The following is a 20,992-nucleotide window of genomic DNA, read 5'->3' as shown; positions in this document are numbered from 1 at the left end:
TAAATGATGATTTGTGGGGCGTGGCCAGCAGACTATTCGGATTTAAAGTGGCAGAGGCCCTAAAACAGCTCACCCTGATAGGAGCTCAAAATATGCAGATTTATCTAAGAATGACTTTGTGCAAAAAAAAAAACAAAAAAAAGTAATAAAGATGTTTTGTATAGACCTAAGAAAAATAGGTCTTTAATGAAGTTCTGATGAAGCTGCCTCCTATAATTTACTGATGAGTACTGACTCTGTATTCCTGTTAATCCCATCTGTGGCCATCCTGGGAAGACCGTGAATTTGCCCTCCATGGTTTGGGTGTCGACTCTCGAAGAAGAGCCTGTTGCTCCACGCTGGCCGCTGTATTTACTAGATGACAGCCAAGCTTGAAAAATTTGCATGTGCGGTGGAAGTCAGTGGTTTTAATAGACGTCAGGCCTGTTTTTCAACACAAGCTGCAGTGGTGGCAGCTCAGCCGCCTACCCCCCTCGCACGCCCCTCGCCTCCCATCAAGCCCGTGAGAACGCTGGACTTTTCCTGGAAGGCACAGCTACGTGCCGACTGAAGGGAGAGCTTGAACCTGAGCGGGTTCTCATCAGCACAATAACATGTGCGCACGTCACAGCGCTGGCTCGAGGGTCCTGTGGAGTAAACCACAGAAGGCCAGGAATTAGCGCTGCCTTTCCTTTCCAATTACACAGAGCCTGCGTGCCTCCAGGGGGAATGCAGATCCTTCACATCCACAGCTCCAATCAGGTGGAAACTCTACTTTCTAATAATCCCTCGCTGGGCTACTCCCCACCTGAAACAACTTGGCCGCGGTCCTGGACGTGTGACAGCGAGGAGTGCTGATGAATACTTTCGGACAGCGTGACTGACGCGCTCTCCCAGAGAGAAAAGAAATAAATAAAACGATCCTGTTATTTTAAAAGTCACAGATGTCGGCTTTTCAGGGCGGAAGCGGCGGATGGCTCGACACCCTCTAATCCTCCAACAACAGTTTGATGACATCTTATGTAATACCCCACACTACACCGCTACGGACATACCACCACACACTAACCCCACTGTCCTAAACAACACCTCTTCATTTGGTTTTTCAGAAAAACAGCAAATCGGTCACCACATGGCAGGAAATCGAAGCACTTAGTAGTGAAGACGAGTTTCTGAAGATTTTCAGGTGGTTGCTGATGTGGTGAGTGGGCAGACTTGTTTGAGACGACAGATACCCACTCTTACAATCAGGGTGTGCAGAACACAACCGGTGAGCAGAGAACAGATCAAACTTTGATGCAGCTGAGCTACAGCAGCAGCAGACCACACCCAATAGCACTCCAACACTGAGTGTGTTTTTACACCTAATAGACTGATGGATTCGTTCGATTTGTTACATTTTTAGCTGATGTGGTTCGTTTTCACGCTGCGCTGTCAAACGGACTAGCTGAAAAACCTGTTCCTCTCCTCGCCTGTGGTGGCGCTGCACCAATAACCACTGAAGGAAACAACAAGATAACCTCCGAAGAAGACATGAGTGCAACTTCCTTTCGCAAAATGAAGACAAAAATGGAGTGGCGTCACATTTAGCGGTTGTAGGATATCTCTTTTGTCTTTTATCCTGCTAGAGCTAGACTCTCGTGTTTGTTTTACTTATACTTACCCAGAATGCCCTGCACTATAACCCAGTCTGGTCTACTTGTATCCACATACGGAACAAACCAGAGCTCTCTTTAATCGACAACTAGATTTGTAGGCAGACTCGAGTTAGCTATTTTTGGTCCATTGCACAATCACACTTCCCCAAACAAACCAAACTTTCCAGACAGATAAACTGAAGTTGGATTAAAGCGAACTAAACAGGATTGGTGTGAATGCACCAAAACTTGAATGCACCAAAACTTGACAAGTGGTCCTGTGTCAGACCTCGGAAGATCCAGTCCTAATTCTCTACCTTGGGACCACCAGGTTCTCCGTTTGTTTTTAAAGTGGTAAATCCTGAAAAGTGGAATTCTGACTTTTTTTCTCCAAATTCAAAGAAAAGTAAATTCTTTTCTTTTCTTTTTCTAGTGGCCCTATTCTTCCTCCGTATAAATGTTTCTTTAAATTTTAATCAATCAATCAAAAAGCAGATTTAAGCTCAACAAAGAGTGCTTTGAGTAAAAGTCACTGAATAGATGTCTTCTCATTTAAAAATAACTATTTTAAAGGACAAATACTTAGTGTTGTACCTCAGGAAGAATGCAATAATATTTTAATAAGGAAGTAAGAATTCTTGAATTGCATGGACTGGTAACAAGAAAAAAAAAATTCAGTTCAGGGGCCTAAAATGGCCCACAAACCACACATTGAACACCTCTTGACTAAACCAATAATCAATTATTTGCTCATTTGTGATATTTTTTGTTGTTTTCTGATTAAAATGCTTGTTCAGAGGAGTTTATAGGTCAAATTATTTCACAAACACACCATGAGGTGGGATTGTTGCTAAAAGTGGTGGAAAGCATCACAGGCTGAGCTCGTATTTCCCATCTCTGTTAGAGACTGGTGACAGGTTTGATCCGCCGCCTGCAGCCTGAAGCGGCTTCCTGCAGCGTTTCATCCGATTTATGATGAGTTGGAGCGATCCAGCACTGCTACATCACTTAGAAAACTGATTGCTCCTTTTACGCTTCCTGTTCATTGCTGAAAACTGACCAACTGAAGGGATCTGGTTGCGAAGCAAATTTAGTGACGCGAGTTGAATTAATTCAAATCAGAGGTGAAGTAAGGTGGGGGAAAATTGGTTATATTTCTATATTTATATCCATTTTATCTATCTATCTATCTATCTATATATATATATGGAAAAACGGCAGCCCAAAGCACTGACCCGCATTGAAAACCTCCTGGTTTTTCCACCAAATATTGATTTCTGAGTTAAAACATCCGTATTGTTGTTTCTAAATGAGCATGAACTTGTTTTCTTTGCATTATTTGAGGTTTGAAAGCTCTACATCTTTTTTGTTATTTTTCTGCAATACTACATTTTTGCTTGGAATTTAAGAGACATATCAATAGTTCATAAAATAAAAAAACAATGTTCATTTTCTTCAAACATATACTTATAAAAAGAAGTAAAATCAGAGAAACTGATCATTTTAAGTGGTCTCTTAATTTTTTCCAGAGCTGTAGAAGTAATAGCTTTGAGGTCGTTTACTTTAATCCAGAAAGAAGCTTTTCTTCCCTATACGTCACATTTTTATCCTTGCAGTTCAACTGTCACAGGAAACAAAATTAATTCAATTACATTAGAAGAGGAAGAGGGCGAGTCTTTTCCAATCAGGCAGATATTAAACCTTACTTTCAGCTGTGTAGCACTTTGAGCCTCCAAGTGAAAAAAGTCCTTTCAACAGCCAACTTGCAGCCCTAATCAAACACTTCCAAGCAAAGCATTTGGATTATCGCACCAATGAAGAAGCATCTGAGGAGCCAAGGGGCTCTTGTGGTTGATATTAGAGCAAAAATAAACTTAAACTCCTCAACATGGATGTCAGTGAAACCTTTGCGTTGTGTGTGGGCTGCAAAACAAACAGCATATCTAATCCTTAATGATACAATATGCCGTTACCAGTCAACATGTGAATTATCTTGAAAGGCGATACCTGATGGTGGGTATCCTGTCCAACCGCGACTCGGGACTCCAAGCCAGAGCGTCAACCCGCAAGTCATGATGAAAAGCTCGAAGAGCATTGAACTGGACCCCGTCCACCTCCATGTCCTCCTCCTGCGGAAGCAGATTCGTGTTTAATGGCAAAGACAAACACTGCGGTGGGTAAATCTGGCAGCGTGGAGCCACATCTCTTACTTGGAAGAGGCAGGTGCCCACCACCACATACTGGTTTCCACCGTAGGCCAGCAGAGAGGCAGGAGAACCCGAGCTGAAAGGGCTGAACTCGACCACGTGGACGTAGTCCTCACACGTCACGGTGTAGCTGGGACTGCGGGTCAGGTCCTCCTGCATGTCGGGGTCTGGCAAAGTTGGCTTCAGGTCAGAGATCTACTGGAAGCGCAGCAATAAAACAGGAAACAGACAAGCCACATTAGCTCACAGACGAACAATAAGCTTTGGCTGACACTGTAAAAGGCAGATTTTCATCTCTGAATAGACAGATACAGGTTGTTAAAATTAAACACAGCTTCGGTCCAGTAGGAAAAGCAGAACCCATGCTAGAACATCATGTTACTTCCTCAATCCTCAATTTATTTTCCTGGGATTTTATGAGATTAACCAGCACAAAGCCCTTTATTCTGACACCTCCTGCAACCAGTTCCCTACAGAGGACACCAATAACCCCAGTATAAATAACACTGTTCGGTGAAGGGTTCAGAGGCTTTAATAAAGAACAGCAGTGAACAAGAAGACCCCAGGAACGTCACAGAAACATCAGGGTTAAAGCCTGCAGAAGACACCTAGAGCTGAGGGTTTCCATGCAAACTGACTAATCTTAAGATAATATAAAAGAAAAATGGGTAAAAAAAAAATTAAACCTGCGCAGGGAAGTTTAATACAAATTTACTCTTTTTAATTTGCAAGATTGACTACGAATGCTTTTGTGTCTTCCTGCTTTTGTCCATATTTGTTGGAACGAGGTGTTAACTATACACATAATTTCCCTCTGATTTGCTGGAAGTAAGCTGAAATAATACACACAATCGTAACAAATCGCTTATGCACAGCTTCTCCTAAAGTATGGCTGGTATCTAGCAGTAATAAACAGTTCATACAGTTTTTTTTAACTTAAATGTATTCTTCTTTACTACCACGACAGGTGTTGAAGCTAACCGTAAAAGTCACATGGATACGAAGTATAAAGGTTGTCTACTTTCATAGTCCAAATGGACCACAGATGAATTAGTTTCGTTATAAGGGTGTGTTCATATCATAAACGCAAATATAACGTGAATATTTACCGAGTTGGTCTTTAAATGGGCTCGCTGAATCAAATACAGCGCGCCTTGGAAATGTTTTCTGCCCTATTTCCACATACGTCACCGGAGCGTACCATTGACTGGAATAATTAGGGGGGGATGGGTGATAGACAAACCCAAAAATATAGAGTTAGTTTACAAAATACTACAATAAATTATTATTAAAGTCTTTTCTACAACAATATTTTCAAAATGTACTATCATAACGTCGCAAAATTTGACGGACATTCAAAACAATATCGGGAAACCACAACTGATTCTTGCTCAGAGCTGATTGGCTGGAAGGCAAAACGTCATCGTAGATTTAAACGTTCAAATCGGCAGCTGGTTTCTGGTTGACTCGCTGCTGAAGGCTGGGAACATTATAACAGGTTAGAACTGATTAATCCAAAGTTTATTGACATTTCTATAAATGTATGTCGGAACAATAATGATGGAGGCATAAATACAACTATAATCAAAAAGAAAAAATAGATTAATTCAAAACGACTGTTAGATAATTTAAAGTTGTAGGGTCTCAGAGACCTATTGTCCATTTAGAAAGAAATCAGCACGAATCAGTCGTGGTGTACTTTTAAATTTACTTTATTTACACCTAGCTTTTTAATTTGGCATTTCAATGAGTGCATGTAATATGCTTGGTAATTAATATAAATTTATCTTAATGTATTTAACATTTTATGTGGTTGTCTGCTTTATTAAAATAATAAACTGCCAGCCAACAGGTCAGCCCATAAGGGAAAATCTGTAAAAAGTGGAACACTCTATAAACAGATAAAAAAAATTGCCATGATGTAATTCATGCAAAAGGAGCCCCAACCAAGTATTCATTGCATAAAAATGGTTATACCTCTCAGAATCCTGACATTTCTGAAGATAATACATGTTTTTTCGTTGATCTTTGATGTAATACTCAAATTTTCCGAGACACAACATTTTTGGCTTTCATTACTTGCAAGACTTAATGACAAAAATCACAACAAATAAAGGCTTGAAATATTTCACCACACGTGTAATAAATCTGTATGAGTGCCACCATCGGAAACTCTTGACAAATATTGAGCGTCTACATATTTCAATATTTTAGATGTACTTGTAAATGTTCAGGACAGTTTTCTGTAACTTTTCTTTCAGGAAACAATGACAGCATTCGCAGACCATCTGAAGCTGATGGTAAAAACCTTCAGAAAGGAGTCCCACAGGGTTTTACCATCAGAGAGGACCACCGTTCATGGAGCTGACAGCATGCTGATGGTGCTTCAGCTGGCCATGGCTGAGGTCAACAAGCAGGTAGCAGATTCACTTCTCTATTTGTTAGTATTCAAAAATGTAACCTGGATTAACAAAGAAATAATAGTTAAGGTATCCAAGAGCAGGGTTTCCTCCAGAAAACTTGCTAAGCCCGGTGGTTGGACGCTAGGGCGGTCATTCATTCAGCGGCCATTGTGTTTTTGAGTTAAAAAATGTTTAAAGTTGACAGAAAATTTGAAAATATCACTTGATAATTATGTGTTGTTGAAAGATTGGGAGACTAATAAACATTTTTAATAAAAGTTACGTACTGCAGTTTTAAAATAAATGTTCTGCTGCAGCAGCATAACCTCCAAATTTAATTTAAGTATGTTTATCCTGGAAAAGCAATTCAATATTACAAAAAAAACCAACATTTTCCTTCTTTAATGCAGTCTAACAAAGTTCTTCCATTTGGAAGAGATTTTCTGGGCAAAATGAGGTATCCTGGAAAACATGCTTGAATTACATGTTAATATTAATAACTGACACTCTTATTTTCCTTACCATTAAGGTTTATTAAACAAAGTAGTACAAATTAAACTCATCTCTTCACATCGTGATGTTGCACAGCCTTCCAGTTGCGTTCTTTTTTTTTTCTTGGTTTTGTTTTAGTTTCTGCTCCTGACCCGATTTGTCCTTGACTGTTAGTACTCACCATGTCTTCTCCTCCAATCGACAGCATCAGGGAGAGTTCAAGGTGGATCTGAGCGACGTCCTGATGGCGTGGAAACACCTTCTGCTGGACAAACTTCACCTGGTGCCCCCCGGCGCCGCTCGCCTGGAGAACTCTGAGCTCTTCCTGGAGGCGTACCAATCTTTCCTGAAACGCTCCAACACTGTGGACCTTACGGATGTTCTGGCCATGAACAAGGAGCTGAGAGCGCCGGGTTCGTATCCGGAGGAACCTGTGAGCGCGGTGAGCAGGAGCTGGATGATATCAAAATCAATGTTTTATTATTAGAAGAGATAGAGATGAGGATAATAAATGACTTTCACACATTTTTTCACATTCCAAACACAAAGTTTTGATGTATTTTTTTGGATTTTATGTGGTTAATTGCGATTAAGAAAGGAAAGTGTGAGGTTTTCACATTTCTGCCCCCTTTTACATTGATGGCACTAAATAAAATCCAGTCCAGCAGTTGTATCAACTTCATTATCAGCATGATTGACAACAAATAGCAAACAGGGATGATTTTCTGCAGGGAAAAATTATTAAGCTAATTGTCCAACAGTCCTAAAAACAGTTTCAGAGATTTTTATACATCATTAATTGGAATTTACCATCATAAGAAATTATAGTAAATGATAGATGGCAGGATAAATGATCTATAACTTCAGCTCCAACCAACGGTGGCCTTATAAATTACTGACTCACGACTACAGCTGCACTGATTGCAGTTTTCTGGCCGATCTCTGGTTTCCGATATTTGGATATTTGTTTGTGAACAAGTTGAGTTTAGCTTTGTGAAGATTTACAAATTTGCACTGTGAGTATTGACATTGGCTTAGAAAGAGCAGACAGATGTCATGAATGAATTTGACATCAAACATAAAGCAAGTTGAAAGTTTAGCCTCCTTTTTAGCATTTTACATTTGGCACCAGGCTAACTTGACAAAAATAATACAGTATTTTAATTCCACAGTAGAGAAAACCATGTACTTTCAGTAAGTAGATACAGGAAAAAAATATTGGCAATGGTATCGGATATCAGCCAAATGAGTTTTAGTATATCGGCATATCGGATATCAGCCACATGGTGCATTCCTGAGACAAACCTCTCTCACCGAAAATCAGAAGAAGACGGGGTTGATTTTTAGTCCTTTGCAGAAGTAAATAAGATCGACTTCACATGAAAGTATCGGCCGATCACCAACCTCCCAAAATTAAGGAAGTCGGTTCACCCCTGCTCAGGATACAAATGTGTGCCACACTTCTCAGATTTTCAAGCATTTTTTCTTCCACTTCTTAACTTTTCATTGGTCACATAAAATCCCAAGAAAACATATTACTCCAAAAAAGAGGTGATAGTTGAAGAAGTATAAATAAATGGTAAAATAGTGGAAAACTCTAACAAGTTGCTTATTCCTTTACCAAGATCCAGCTGTTTGAGTTCCTGTCAGGTAACATGGAAACCCCAGATCTCCCAGATTCATCATCTCCTTTAACGCCGTCTAGTCAAAGCAGGCGCTGCCGCTCACAGGTAGGCCCAATCCTGTAATAAATCCTCTCCGTTTCCACTTGTAGCAGCATGCAAGCCTTTTTACCTGCTTGCACTGATCCAGGGTTTTGCTTTTCCAGCCTTTCTGGTCTGGAATCCATCCTGTTCCTATTGACAGGAACTCTATATCACATCACTCAGGTTTCGGAGTGTAATGTGAAATCAATTACGGCGCGGATGTTTAACACTTGGCTCGGTGTGGAGCTCAACAGGAGCTTCTGTAACACAGTCTGCTTCCTCCTTCTGTCACTTGCTAATTTACGAGGTTTCAGCCAAGACTTGCTGCTATTTTACCACTTTTAGCCCGCTTTTATTCTTTGTGAGCTCAAAACAGTCCAAGTTTGAGTGCTTTGCTGTGAAGCAACCGTTATATTTGCCCTTTCTGATATAATCTGAGATTTTGGTGAATTGTTTACAAAGTACCGAGCATAAAAGAAGAAAAATGTAGAAATTCACTGCAAATGCAAAAAAAAAAAAAAAAAAAGTTGTTGGATGGTTATTCACTTATCCATCTGTGTGTCTAACCGTTTTTTCCACCTGTTCCACTGTCATCAATCTATCAATCCATTCATCAGTTTCTTACATCTATTCATCAAGGTTTCCCTTCAGAAAACTTGCTGAGCCTTGTGGTTGAGGTGCTAAGGCAGTTATTCATCCAGCAGCCCGTCGTGTTTTTGAGTTAAAAAATGTTTAAAGTTGACAGGAAATTTGAAAATATCACTTGATAATTATGTGTTATTGGAAGATTAATACCAGAACACCAACTATAAAGACTTAAAAATGCAAATATATACACATATATATATATATAAAAGTTAAGAAAATAAGCAATGCTAAGTCTGGTGGAGGCACAAGTAAAGCCTGACGGCCCGCCAGGCTTATAAGACACTGGGAGAAACCCTGATTCATTCTCTCATCAGTCACTTACCCATCAATCAGCTTGAGGAGTTTTGGGTGAAATATTTTTGACTTAATTACCTCTACAAAAGGGTCGTTTTTCAACAAATAGCCTTTTTTTGAGTCTACATATGTCAGGTAATAATTGATTACCACGTAATTAAGTATGAAATTAGCTGGTGATTATTTTGATAATTAATCGTGGTTAATTGTGATTCATTGTGATTAATTGTAATTAATCCAATTAATTATTTCATTCCTACATCTATCCGTCCCCCTTTCAGTCTGGTTTCATGTTTCATGCCTGACTTCTCTAATAACAGATATCTCACTAAAATACAAACAGGAGTCTGATTGTGTTGCTAAAAACAATATTTCCTGTGATTAAATTATTTAGCTTTATGCTAAAATGATCCGTTTTCTGTTTATTGGCACAGATTAAAATGGCAGTGAGGCGAGTTTTCTGCTCCTATCTGAGTTTGCTGGTGAACTCTAAGAACGACATGGCCTTGGCCCTCACCCTCAACGTTCCCTGTCGCTCTCTGCAACGGCAGGCATTCACTGACGTCAAGCGTGCCGCGCGAGACAGCCAAACATCTCTCTTCCTGGTAAGAAGATCCACGTTTATTCAGTTCACACATTAGCAGCACAACTAAACATGGAGTCTTTCTTGTAGCTGCAACATTTGGGTTTTTTTTGTGGCCTTTTCAGGCTGTGACATCTTTCGTTAGAGCCATCCAGCTTGGAGGGAAGGGGTACGCACCCGCAGAGTCTGATCCCCTCAGGAAGCATATCAAAGGCCTGTCTGACTACGTCCAGTTCATGGACAACCTGGAGGAAATACTGGGGGAAATTCCTGACCCAAGGTACGCAGCACAGCTTCATCCCAACTTGGACTGCAGTTCACAGTGTAACTTGTTAATTTGTACCCGATATTCTTGTCTGGAGTTAAAGATTCGTGGTAGTTTTTAAGGTACTCTTTGGGTAAAAACTTGTAGTAGTAACAGTAGCACTACTTCAACATATTTTTACTCAAGTAAAAGTAAAAAGTAGCCATCCATGAAATTAAAAAGTCTACCCAACTACTGAGTAACTATTAAATAATTATCAATCATTTCATATTTAAAAATTACACAATCAGGTAGTCCAAAATATAAAAGAACAGGAAATGTTGGTATTTTAAGGATATAATAATTATTAGAAGTAACAAAATTAGATAAAAGAAAATGTTTCCAAATCAATTAAAAAATTATGAAACTTTAACAAGCTGCAGGTGTGCATCTGTGTCTCTTGAGTTTTTGGTTAAAACATGTTTGTTTTTCATTCAGAGGGGAGAAAGTCCAGAAATGTTACTCAAGTAAAAGTAGTGGTAGTTTATAATAAAATTACACAAGTACAAATAAATCTTAAATTAAAGTTAACATTTCTTTCCTTTGTGGTAAAATCACTTTACTTTAGCACATTTAGCTTTCACGATGTGCCTGAAAGCTAAACCAGGCACATCCTGTTCAAGGTAAGCGGGTGGGAATTTTTCCAGCTTCCTGGATAAGGAGCAGGCCAGCACAAGTATTCACTTATTCGCACCTGTAGTCATAAAATACACCTGTGCTAAAGCAGGTTCTTATTTCTAAAAAATCCTATTCATTTTTTTTCTCCCCATGACAACACAAGATAAGCGTGTTAATTTTTGCAACATCAAAGCCGGGCTTCTTCTGGTTCCCTGACTTTGATCAATCCTTGAGCTCTGCACATCATTACAGATCATGTTTGGACGTCAAGGAGCTTGGCGTCACAACAAAAGCGATTATCAGAAATTATTTTTCCATTCAATCACGTAGATTTGGAAGGGGAAGCCGTTTCAGGTCTTCAGTCCCTGAAGTGAAATAATCTCTCTTTCTGTTCAGACATAACATGTTGTCATGTTTATGCAGTGTGAACTCCAGCTGCTTTTCAGAGGGCTTTGCAGTTCATCCCGTCTAATGAGATGTTGATTACCTCGTCCAACATGCATCATTCAACTAGCAGGGCCTTTACGTTCTCAGCAGAGTACTGTATTCCCTCAAACACCTTCAGCGCCCCTCGTTCGGCGAACATCTGTTTTCCCAAGTGATATTGTTACAGAGCCTCAGTGCTGGGTCAGGGTCGGAGCACCACCTTTCCACCTTGTGGACGTCTTTTCCTGCACGCCTTAGTGCACTTAACAATGAATCCAGTAAATGCTGAAAGGTACGGCTGAGTGCAAGGTGACTTTATTACAAGTTGGGAACATTTTTCACAACTATTACTATTGGCAAAGCATTGCAATGAAATAAAAATACTGAAATGCGTTTGCTTTGCCTTTAAAGCCAATGTCCAAATAACCAAAAGCAAAGCTGCAGTATATCTTGTGAGTGCTTAAAGTTGAGTATTTACGTACTCTGTTGAACGATATGTCACGATATAACCATTTTATATCCGTCTAATGATAAATATTTTTTTTTTTTTTTTGTTTTAAATATCTGAAAAACTGCCAAACTACATAGTGTCGTGACATTTACTGTTTCATTCAGCTTTCACTCACTTGTTTGTTTTTAAGAAGTTGTGAGGCGGTGGTGAAACCTTAAACTGCTGCTGTGCCAGTTACTCAACAGGTTGTTGCTAGGTAACCATAGAGTGAGCGAGTTGCTAGGTAACCAGAGTGAGAGAGCGAGTGGATTCCACTAAACTTGTGAGAGTTTGAGCAGCTGCTTACAGTGAAGTTTTAGTGAAATTATTGAATATCAGATATCATTTATTGATATCGATCAAAAGTCTATCACCATATATACAGTTATTGATTTTACTCGGTTGAAGATTCTCTCACTGTCTGACAGTAAATCAATCTAAACTTTTACTATTTTAGGTTGTTTCTTTGTGCTAAATGACAAGATGGTGTCTGGAGAATTTGTTTTTTTTTTTTGTTTTGTTTTTTTACTTCCTTCAGTGAATGTGGAGCCAGGCTGCTGGCCACCATCAGAGCAGCTTTGGTGAAAGGAAGCAGTACTGGAGATCCAGTTTACACTGCTGCAGAAGAAACTACAAAAGAGCTTAAAGAGAGGATTGTCCAGCTTCACCAGACCCAGAAACAAGCTGCTAATGTGGATGGGACGGGTATAAGTCCTGCTAGGGTAATCGTCATCCTCATCTCTAAAAGCTCTACGCTGTTAGATTTCACTGTAAAATTCTGATTGCAGCCGTTTCCATCCTCAGCCAAAAGCTTACGCAGTCAACCACGCCACTGCATATGGAGGGCGAGAAACGGTAAAGGTGCTAACAGCGCTGCTTGACGAAGAAGCTGTGGCTCCGCCATGTGGTAACAAGGCAGACCTGCTGTCTGAAGACCAGCCGGTCCTCAGCGGAGCCGAGGGAACCTGTGTCCTCACGCTGTTCAGGTTGGTCACAAGCTCAAAAAGCAGAGTCTGAGTTCAGCTAGCACAAACTGGGCACTGGGTTTTTTCAGAGCTTAAAGGGAAGTTTTTATGTAATCTTCCAAAGCAGTTATTTAAAGATGAGCTGCAACACTTCCTTGAACAGGTTAGGTTAGGTCTATGGGTGATACAAAGCATGTTTATTCGTTTTTTGCATGAAAATAATTCTTACATAATGAGATTCAAGTCTGCTCTGTTCTGCATATTTTGAGCTCCTCTCAAAATGAGCTGTTTCACATGTGAAAATGGCTGCAAACAGACAACCGAATATCTTTGAAAAGCAAAAGTGAAGCCTCCTCCACAACCAACGAGAATGCAGCAAGTGGTTTCTGGATAGTAAATCAACAATAAAATGCGTGTCTTTTCCAGCAGCCATTATACCAGCTGGCAAAATGTGCTGGAGCTCTGCTTGGGTTGCTAGGTGATGGTCTGAGGTTGCTAGGAAACAGTACCTGCTGATTTGGGACATTCTGGAGGTTTTTGAGAGAGCTAATTTTCCAGACAACAAAATACATTAATTATTGCCAAAAAAAAACAGCTGGGTTGTTTTGTTTTGTTTTCTTTCTTAACTGTTTAACCTGTAGAGACCCAAATGGAAGTACAAAAAAATGTCCAAAATGTAAATTTTGCAGAAAGAAACAGACTAAAAGCTGATGCTTTATAAGAATTTGTATCATATAGAAATGTTCTCAAAATATAAAAAAATAAAAAATAAAAGGATTCATTCTGCAACCCTCTTATCTAACAGAACAAAATATTCAGGTTAGATTCACCTGACAGATTCCAGTTTCCACCAGAGTTGGTTTTGGAATCCCTCAGGGTTCTGTGGTTGGACCCGTCCTCTTTGTTTCATGTATGGTTCCCCTGAAATAAGAGAGAATTGGATGAATGTTTTGTATGCTGACTGCACTAAAGCCTGATTAATTCAATCAATTGAATGGCTGCAAATAATTTAAAGACATGCAGCTTTCTTCTTTTAAAGCTCCTGCTTTTCAAGCTGCTGTCAGTCATTTCTTCTAAATGGCATCAAGTTAGCATTCATGAATGTAAAGAACCACAATTTTTCTAAAAAAAAAAAAGATGTCATTCTATAAGTATTTGTAGTTTTAGAAGGACAAAAATATAAATATCTTCTTCAATGGTTAACTCTTAAATCCAAAACATAACATAAAATCTTTTTTTTTTCCAAATATAGTTTATTAAAAATAAAAAAAGATACACAAATACTTCCCTTGAAAACCAAACCTTTAATCGTTAATATTAGCAGCAAACTGCGGACCTATTCTATGTTTTTCTTTGTTATTATCATAGGAATTTATGCTGTTAAATTGGTTATTATTAAACCTGAACTGATACTTTCAGACTCAAGTCTGATGTGTCCCAATAAACTTGTTTTCCTTTGGAGTTCATATTGGAAAAAGGATTGAAATCTAAAGTTTGTGCTTGTCACACTGACTTTGAATTAAATTAGGCTGTTTTTACACTCTGAGAACGGGAAAAGCCCTGCAGCAACGATCCGACCAACATGGGACTCATGGCAACTCTCGATGAAACCACATGGGGGGAAACTCCTCCCACATCACACTGGAACAATTTATCGGGTCAAACATCTGAAAGAAAAATACAGCAAAATAGCAGCCTGAGGGTGTGATTGCAATCTGTTGTCTGATGGTTGCGAAGATCTTTGACGGGACAGCAGATTAAAGAAAAAAATAAAATACAGAAAGCATGTTGAAGCTTTTGGCTTTCTTAATTTATACAACTTCACTTCTTGCTTTCAGATCCCCTGAAGTGTCCACTGGGTGTTCTCCAGAACCCCTGAGGAACAGAGTCCAGAGCCGACTAAACCTGCTCAAGCCCAAGGTAACGGCAGCCCCCAGAATCCAAACCATCAGTTACTTCAAATTGAATCAGATGTGCAAACACTGAAAATAATGTCTTTACATCCTGTAATCTCTCCCTGGTACTGTATTATTTATTTGCTTAGCTGAAGCTCACAACTGACTTCTACAGTTAACGTTTTCACAGCTGTGTTTTAGCTCCTAATGCTGGTTCAAGTGTGCAGTTTCAGTCCAGGGCATAAAATGAATTATTTGTGGGGGGCTCATGCCATTAACCATCGCCTCATGATAGGTTATTCCTTTGCCTATTTGCTTGCAATGCACAATACTGTATATTTAATATCAATATTTCACTATTTCCTGTCCCGGTTTCTTGGTTTCAGACACTTTTTGCATCAACCTTTAATTCTGAGTGTTCAGACTTGATGTTTTGCTCCGTTTTAACAACCTTTTACCCAGATGTTCGACGTGAGGCACAAGCCTCACCTTATCATGGTGATGCTCTGCAGAAACGCTTATTATTCAGAGCCATGACTGGGGAGCAGAAGCAGACACGGAGGTAAACCGAAACCGGTCTGGTTGACGGAGGCAAATAACCGCGAGGCGGTAATTCTAGGTTCAGCTGAAGAAATGTTCCACTCCCCATGCATCTTTGTCACAGCGAGTTTAGCAGGGATCCCTGCTGATTCTTCACACATGAAACTGTGTTCTATGCATGTGGACGAACATGTGCAAGGTATGAAGGGGTATAAACGTTATGTCTGCTGTAGCTCTTACAAAGCGTAAGTGCAAAATAACTCCACAGAGCGTTCTCTGACAGAGAGGCAGGCCCACAGCATCACAGATCCTTTACTAATTTTAAATAAAGAATAGCTACTAGCAACTTCTGTCTGTCAGAGCGGCGAGATTGTGATGTAATGTGCTTGAGTGACACAGACTTCTTCCATAATTTCATTATCGTAATTGTCAGCCGTTGTTTACATCCTGATTACTGTGTCTGGCTTTTTCTGATGCAGATTAATGAAGCATGTCTCACTAATCATCATCTGCATTTTTATATTAACCATAGAATTAGCCAAATAGAAATAACGAAAATAAATTTGCTGAAAAGAAAAACATGTCAATTTCGACAAAATTCATGTTTTTTGCGCTAGGATTAGTTCATGATGAGCAATGGAAACACTTCTTATGCATCACGAGTCACATGATCAACAACCGGATGTTACTACTGCTGGAAACGATGAAGAAGACGACAGGAAATGGGAGGAGGATGATGGTTTACTTTTGTTTTTTGGGGTTTTTTTGGACAATGTGCATCTGTCTCCACCAGAGTTCTCACAGCATCACACATTTCATGAAATGTTGTCATTTGAATCCATAACTCTTCCGTAAAATTGCCAAAACGTGGCATACCTAGTCACTCCCATGTATTGTCGCTAGGCCTGTCACAATAACAAATTTTGCTAGACGATATATTGTTCCAGAACTTATTGCGATAAACAGTAATATTTGCATTATTTTATTTCAAGCAATAAAATAATGTAAGAATGCATTCTCAAGGATCAATAAACTTTAAATTCTAATGAACATTTTAAACATTGGAACTGGAAGACATTTTAAATATCCAAAATAAATACAGAAAATAACAAATAAAATGAATTATAAATTCTCTGTGAACAAAATGTTCTTTTTTTTATATATATAAAAAGGGCTAGTTGATACCAAAGCACCAGACTGAAGAGCAGTTTTGGTAGAAAGAGAGAAGAGAAAAATGTTAAATCAATCAAATGAAAATGTTTCTTTTAATTTATCATGCGATTAATTGAGTTGTTGTGACAAGCCAATTTGTCACTCCAGTGGCTGAATCAGACGCCAATGTCTCCTCTGATGGCTGAATTATGAATATCTCATGTAACTGTTTACATCTGTCGTTGCCATGATTTTTAATGACTTATCGCGTGATCAAGCTTTTTCACATGTGATTTTAATTCAATTTGCAATTGTGAAACTGTGTTTTTTTTTATTTTTTATTATTTATTAGCGGAATAGTGACAAAGACGTGTCACTATTTGTAATAGAAATGCAGCGAGTGACTTGAAAGCCGGATAAAATGCAACATGACCATTTAAGACACCAAACTGGAAGTGGCACAGATTGGATTTTTTTTGGGGGGGGTGGTTATATGTCGCTCATTTTTGCAAAAAAATCAAATTTGGGTCGCATTTTCCTGCTGTGTGAACGTAGCCCATGTCTGTCTAACTTCACACATTTTGACTTGGAAATGTTTAAAGCTAATCACCTGCATGAACCGTTTTTGTTTTCCAACATCATATGCTGAACACATTTAGCGAAGCAGCTCCTTCATTTGATGGAGCTACCAGATGTCATCCTAGCTTCCCACAACCTGGCTGGCTTCCTGTTTGAATGCGGCGTAATGGTCCCCGGGCCGCTCACCGCTTCCTGAACTCCGCAAGCGGAAGCTCTCCGCTTCAATTTCGCTTTGAAGATGCCGTATCAGTCGCACAGCTCGTCTAGCCGGGGAAACATGAAAGGTTATTTGTTGTCTGCTGAACGACTTTATCCCCTGAGTTCTCTGGTGATTTCACCGAACGCTGACGTCAGCTGGCACACATGGAGATGGACTGATTTTGTTTTTGAGACGTTTCTAAATGCATTTCCCAGTGCTACCAACCCAACCTGTAATGACACTCAACATTGTTTTGCAACAGACTCTGATCTCAGAAAAGTGGAATTTAAAAAGTAGATTATAGGCATTTTATTCCAATGAGGTTAAATTCCTTACAGGTAGGCCTGTCACGATAACAAACTATGCTGGATGATAAATTTTCCAGAAGTTATTGCGATAAACTATAATATTGTTGTTTTGAGACCATTTTACAAATGGTCTCAAATTTTGATAATGACAAAATAATAATGCAAGAACGCATTCTAAAAGATCAGTAAACTTTAACAACATTTATCACTGGAACTGGAAGACATTTTAAATATCCAAAATAAATAAACAAAACAACAAATAACATTAATTTTGAAGTCTTTGTAAACATTGTTCTTCAAAAAGGGGCTAGTTGACACCAAAGCACCAGACTGAAGACTTTTATCATCCAGTTTTTGGTAGGAAGAGAGAAAAAAATAAATGATAAATTATGAAAATGGAAATAATTGAGTTTGTTTCAATTTATCATGCGATTAATTGATTTATTGATTATTGTGATAGGTCTACTTACAGGTGATACTTGTTCCCAGACCCAGATTTTGGAAATGTTTTGGACAGGTTATTTTTGTCCTGAAAAACTGAACCTATACTTTATGGACTCATCCAGTTTAATTTGCTGTATTTTTTTTTGCCCCTCTCTACCCTGTTCTGATTTCTTCTCACCACTGTGACCCATTGGCTTGAAGGGTAAAATCCCCGGATTGTGATAATCCTAAAAAGCCGTTGATCAAGCGGTGTATCTGAGTGTTATAGGAATATAGAGTATTCAAGTCTTCAGCATCGTTCAGTTTTGTCAGAACCTTTGTCTCTCACCATTCTACTTTTTAATAAGCTGCTTTGCTTCCTTCTAGAGGTGTTGATATCCAACTAAAAGACGTAGCTCTACCAATACATATGACTTTCTAAAAGCTAGCAAAAAATCTAAACAGCAATCCTAACACAATCACATTACAACACTTCAAAATTTACTGTTTTCTCTTGCTAAAAGTTGACCTGCAGTGCTTTTTTGAACAGGTTAGGATAAGTGTTTTGGCTATACAAAACATGTTCGTAACATTTCTTTTGTACAAAATCATTCTTGCATAATGAAATGCCTATTTTGCACTGGTTTCAAAATGAGCTATTTCAGGGCATCTTGTCACTTTAAATCCAAATAAGCTGCTGCTGACCACGCCCCCCAACTCGATGACAATAGCTGCAAACAGATGTGCAATTATACAACTGTACATTTTTGAAAAGTAGATAAGAATGCAACAAGTGGTTTCAGAAGAGTAAGTAAACAACAAAACACTTCCCCGCTATTGTACACCAGTAAAACTAGCTGACCGAATGCACTGGAGTTCTGCTGAGGTTGCTAGGTAACGGGCTGGGCTTTGTTGAGGTTGCTAGGTAACGGGCCTGCCGATTTGTTACGTTACATTCCAAAGGTTTTTTTAAACAGGTCATTTTCTGAACACCAAAAAACATTAACTTATTAACCAAAAGAGGCTAGGCGTTTTCTTTTTCTTTCTTTTTTTTAAGTTGGATGTCTTTTAGAAGCAGTAGAAACCTAAATATTAAGTGCAAAAATGCGTAAAATGTGAATTTTACATAATAGGTTCCACTTAAAGCAGCACCACTCCCATCTGAGGACATTAATTTCCTTACACTGAGCCTAAATATTGATTAGGTATTATGTTTGCTGCAAACATTCAGTTATTGCTTTTCTGAAGGATTTTGTCAACAAAACTACTTACTATGAAAAAATATGAAGTTGGTGACGGAGTCTAGTCTTATTGCAATAAAACTAAGTACAAGTTTTGGATTTGAATCAAATTAGAGGGCGAGGTGAGTCCATGTGAAGACCCCACAGCAGTATGTTTTAGTTAGTTTGGAACATTTTAATTACGTTTTACTGTTTTTGTCATAGTTCTAAAGAACCATCTGGTTTTGTTATGTTGAAAACACAAGTAGGAAAAAATCCCTCAGCGCATCTTGAAAGGCAGGAATCCTGGGCATCAACTTGGATTCAGTGATACCGATCAGCGTCGTCATATTGTTTGATGTTTTTATTAAAAATATTGACATAAAAGACTGATTTCACCAAGCCACCCACAATAAAAGACACTAATTACTTCGGAGAGTCCCGATCCCCCTCCATGTAATGCCAACATGGCTGCTGCCAAACTCCAAACAATGGATGCCTAGATATTTGAAGTCCAAATAACAGACGTTTATGTTCCCTTGAGGATAAACTCAACTTGTCATGTCATAGTGGTTTTCCAGTACACACACTTCTCATTTCTTGGAAAAAGTAGTTTAAGGAGCTGCAGTTCTACAAATTGCTATGCTAATTTTTTTTCTTCCCCATGTTATAATCACACTAAAGTGATGCAGGCTACTAAACAGCTTTGTTGCTGACAAGTAACAAAAATTTAATAAAAAAGTTCAAATACGTAATTTGAATACTTTTCAGGGTACTATACAGCATCTATTGACTTTTGTTGTTAATGAGAGCTGCTACAACGATCAAAATTAGAAAGGAGCTTAATAAAAGTTAGTAAAAACTGGGATTACTTTGTTTAGCTACAACAGGGGGCCAGAAAGTCATACAAAAGTCGTACAACAAAGTCAAAATAATGTTGTAATAATGTGATAATTATACATGAATACAACATTAAAGTCATAATAAAATGAGAATAACTTTGTAATAATGTGAGAAAGATGTTAATATTAACAGAATAAAATCATATATCAGGAGAACTAAGAAGTAATTTTATGAGAATACCACTATGTAAAATAAATTAAAAAGAAAATGAGGAATCTTGAGCATTTTATGAAGTTATAATTTAATATTGGTTTTACAAACGGACTTTGAAACGATTCTGCAAACAACTTTATTTTGACAAAAGAATCGCACGGATCTGACGAGCTGGTCACATCAGATCTCGATATCCATCAAAGCTTTGCTCACATTAAAATGGCCTGTCTCAAAATTGTACAACTTTTTTCAGGTAACATTGCGTATTTATCCCACCGATATGACGACTTTGTTGTCAGACTTTAGTTTCGTCATTAAAAAAATAAATAAATAAAATCCTTGTCTGTTGTGGCTTAACACTAAAAATTGATCCAGGAAGTTTGACAACAAAAAAACACCAAACTTGCGTTCACGTTTGTTTTGTTGGTTTATTTCAGGCTACACAAAGGGTGATCCGATCCCAGTTTGCCTGCACATACAAAGATGAACCGCCGCTCAACCGGGTGCTGGACTTCCCAAGCACCAGCCAGATGCCGAGCTGTGTTCACCCAGCGCCAAAGCCAACAACCAGCCTAACTGTGGCAGACGGGTTCAACCCAGAGGCAGAAGATACAGCAGGTTGGTACACATTTCAACCTGTTCAACAGAAAAAGCTAAAGGCACTTTGTGTACATTTATATATGCAAAAACCCAAAATGTTAGCATGACCTGTGAGTTGAGTTACTACACAACTGGTCAGGAAACATTACACCTTGATTTTCTTCAGTGGAGCAAACCTTAGACCAGTGGTCCCCAACCTTTTTCCTGTGAGGGCCACATAACTTTTCCCTTCTCTGGTGGGGGGTCTGAAATTGTTGAGGGGGGAAGCG

At 38.8% G+C, this 20,992-nt stretch overlaps 2 protein-coding genes and 1 long non-coding RNA gene across 6 annotated transcripts in view; 1 reads left to right on the top strand and 2 right to left on the bottom strand.

Moving 5' to 3' along the window:
• The window catches only part of nup37 (nucleoporin 37), an 18,126-nt gene extending 11,138 nt beyond the window's left edge, over positions 1 to 6,988 (bottom strand). Inside the window, exons 1-3 of one of the 4 annotated variants that reach the window (XM_007555317.2) lie at positions 6,899 to 6,988; positions 3,827 to 4,021; positions 3,624 to 3,745 (exon numbers count right to left, since the gene is read on the bottom strand). In XM_007555317.2, coding sequence (XP_007555379.1) covers positions 3,624 to 3,745; positions 3,827 to 3,982 — 278 coding nt within the window. In that variant the 5' untranslated portion in view covers positions 3,983 to 4,021; positions 6,899 to 6,988. Of the gene's footprint in view, positions 1 to 3,623; positions 3,746 to 3,826; positions 4,022 to 4,932; positions 5,031 to 6,898 lie in introns of those variants that run through there. The other 3 variants (XM_007555316.2, XM_016673062.1, XM_016673061.1) reach the window with 3 other exon arrangements.
• parpbp (PARP1 binding protein) overlaps positions 5,249 to 20,992 on the top strand; it is an 18,074-nt gene continuing 2,330 nt past the window's right edge. Inside the window, exons 1-10 of the mRNA XM_007555321.2 lie at positions 5,249 to 5,321; positions 6,085 to 6,240; positions 6,923 to 7,159; positions 8,343 to 8,447; positions 9,800 to 9,970; positions 10,074 to 10,228; positions 12,325 to 12,508; positions 12,591 to 12,772; positions 14,590 to 14,671; positions 20,561 to 20,741. Coding sequence (XP_007555383.1) covers positions 6,091 to 6,240; positions 6,923 to 7,159; positions 8,343 to 8,447; positions 9,800 to 9,970; positions 10,074 to 10,228; positions 12,325 to 12,508; positions 12,591 to 12,772; positions 14,590 to 14,671; positions 20,561 to 20,741 — 1,447 coding nt within the window. The 5' untranslated portion in view covers positions 5,249 to 5,321; positions 6,085 to 6,090. The remainder of the gene's footprint in view (positions 5,322 to 6,084; positions 6,241 to 6,922; positions 7,160 to 8,342; positions 8,448 to 9,799; positions 9,971 to 10,073; positions 10,229 to 12,324; positions 12,509 to 12,590; positions 12,773 to 14,589; positions 14,672 to 20,560; positions 20,742 to 20,992) is intronic.
• LOC107836607 (uncharacterized) overlaps positions 7,084 to 20,992 on the bottom strand; it is a 15,261-nt gene continuing 1,352 nt past the window's right edge. Inside the window, exons 2-3 of the long non-coding RNA XR_001662552.1 lie at positions 13,582 to 13,672; positions 7,084 to 7,170 (exon numbers count right to left, since the gene is read on the bottom strand). This is a non-coding gene — a long non-coding RNA (uncharacterized LOC107836607). The remainder of the gene's footprint in view (positions 7,171 to 13,581; positions 13,673 to 20,992) is intronic.

This window comes from Poecilia formosa, unplaced genomic scaffold (assembly GCF_000485575.1).
Source record: "Poecilia formosa unplaced genomic scaffold, Poecilia_formosa-5.1.2 Scaffold69, whole genome shotgun sequence".
Lineage (NCBI taxonomy): Eukaryota > Metazoa > Chordata > Actinopteri > Cyprinodontiformes > Poeciliidae > Poecilia > Poecilia formosa.
The sequence above is the reverse complement of the archived record's forward strand: the minus strand, read 5'-3'. Positions and strand labels throughout refer to the sequence as shown.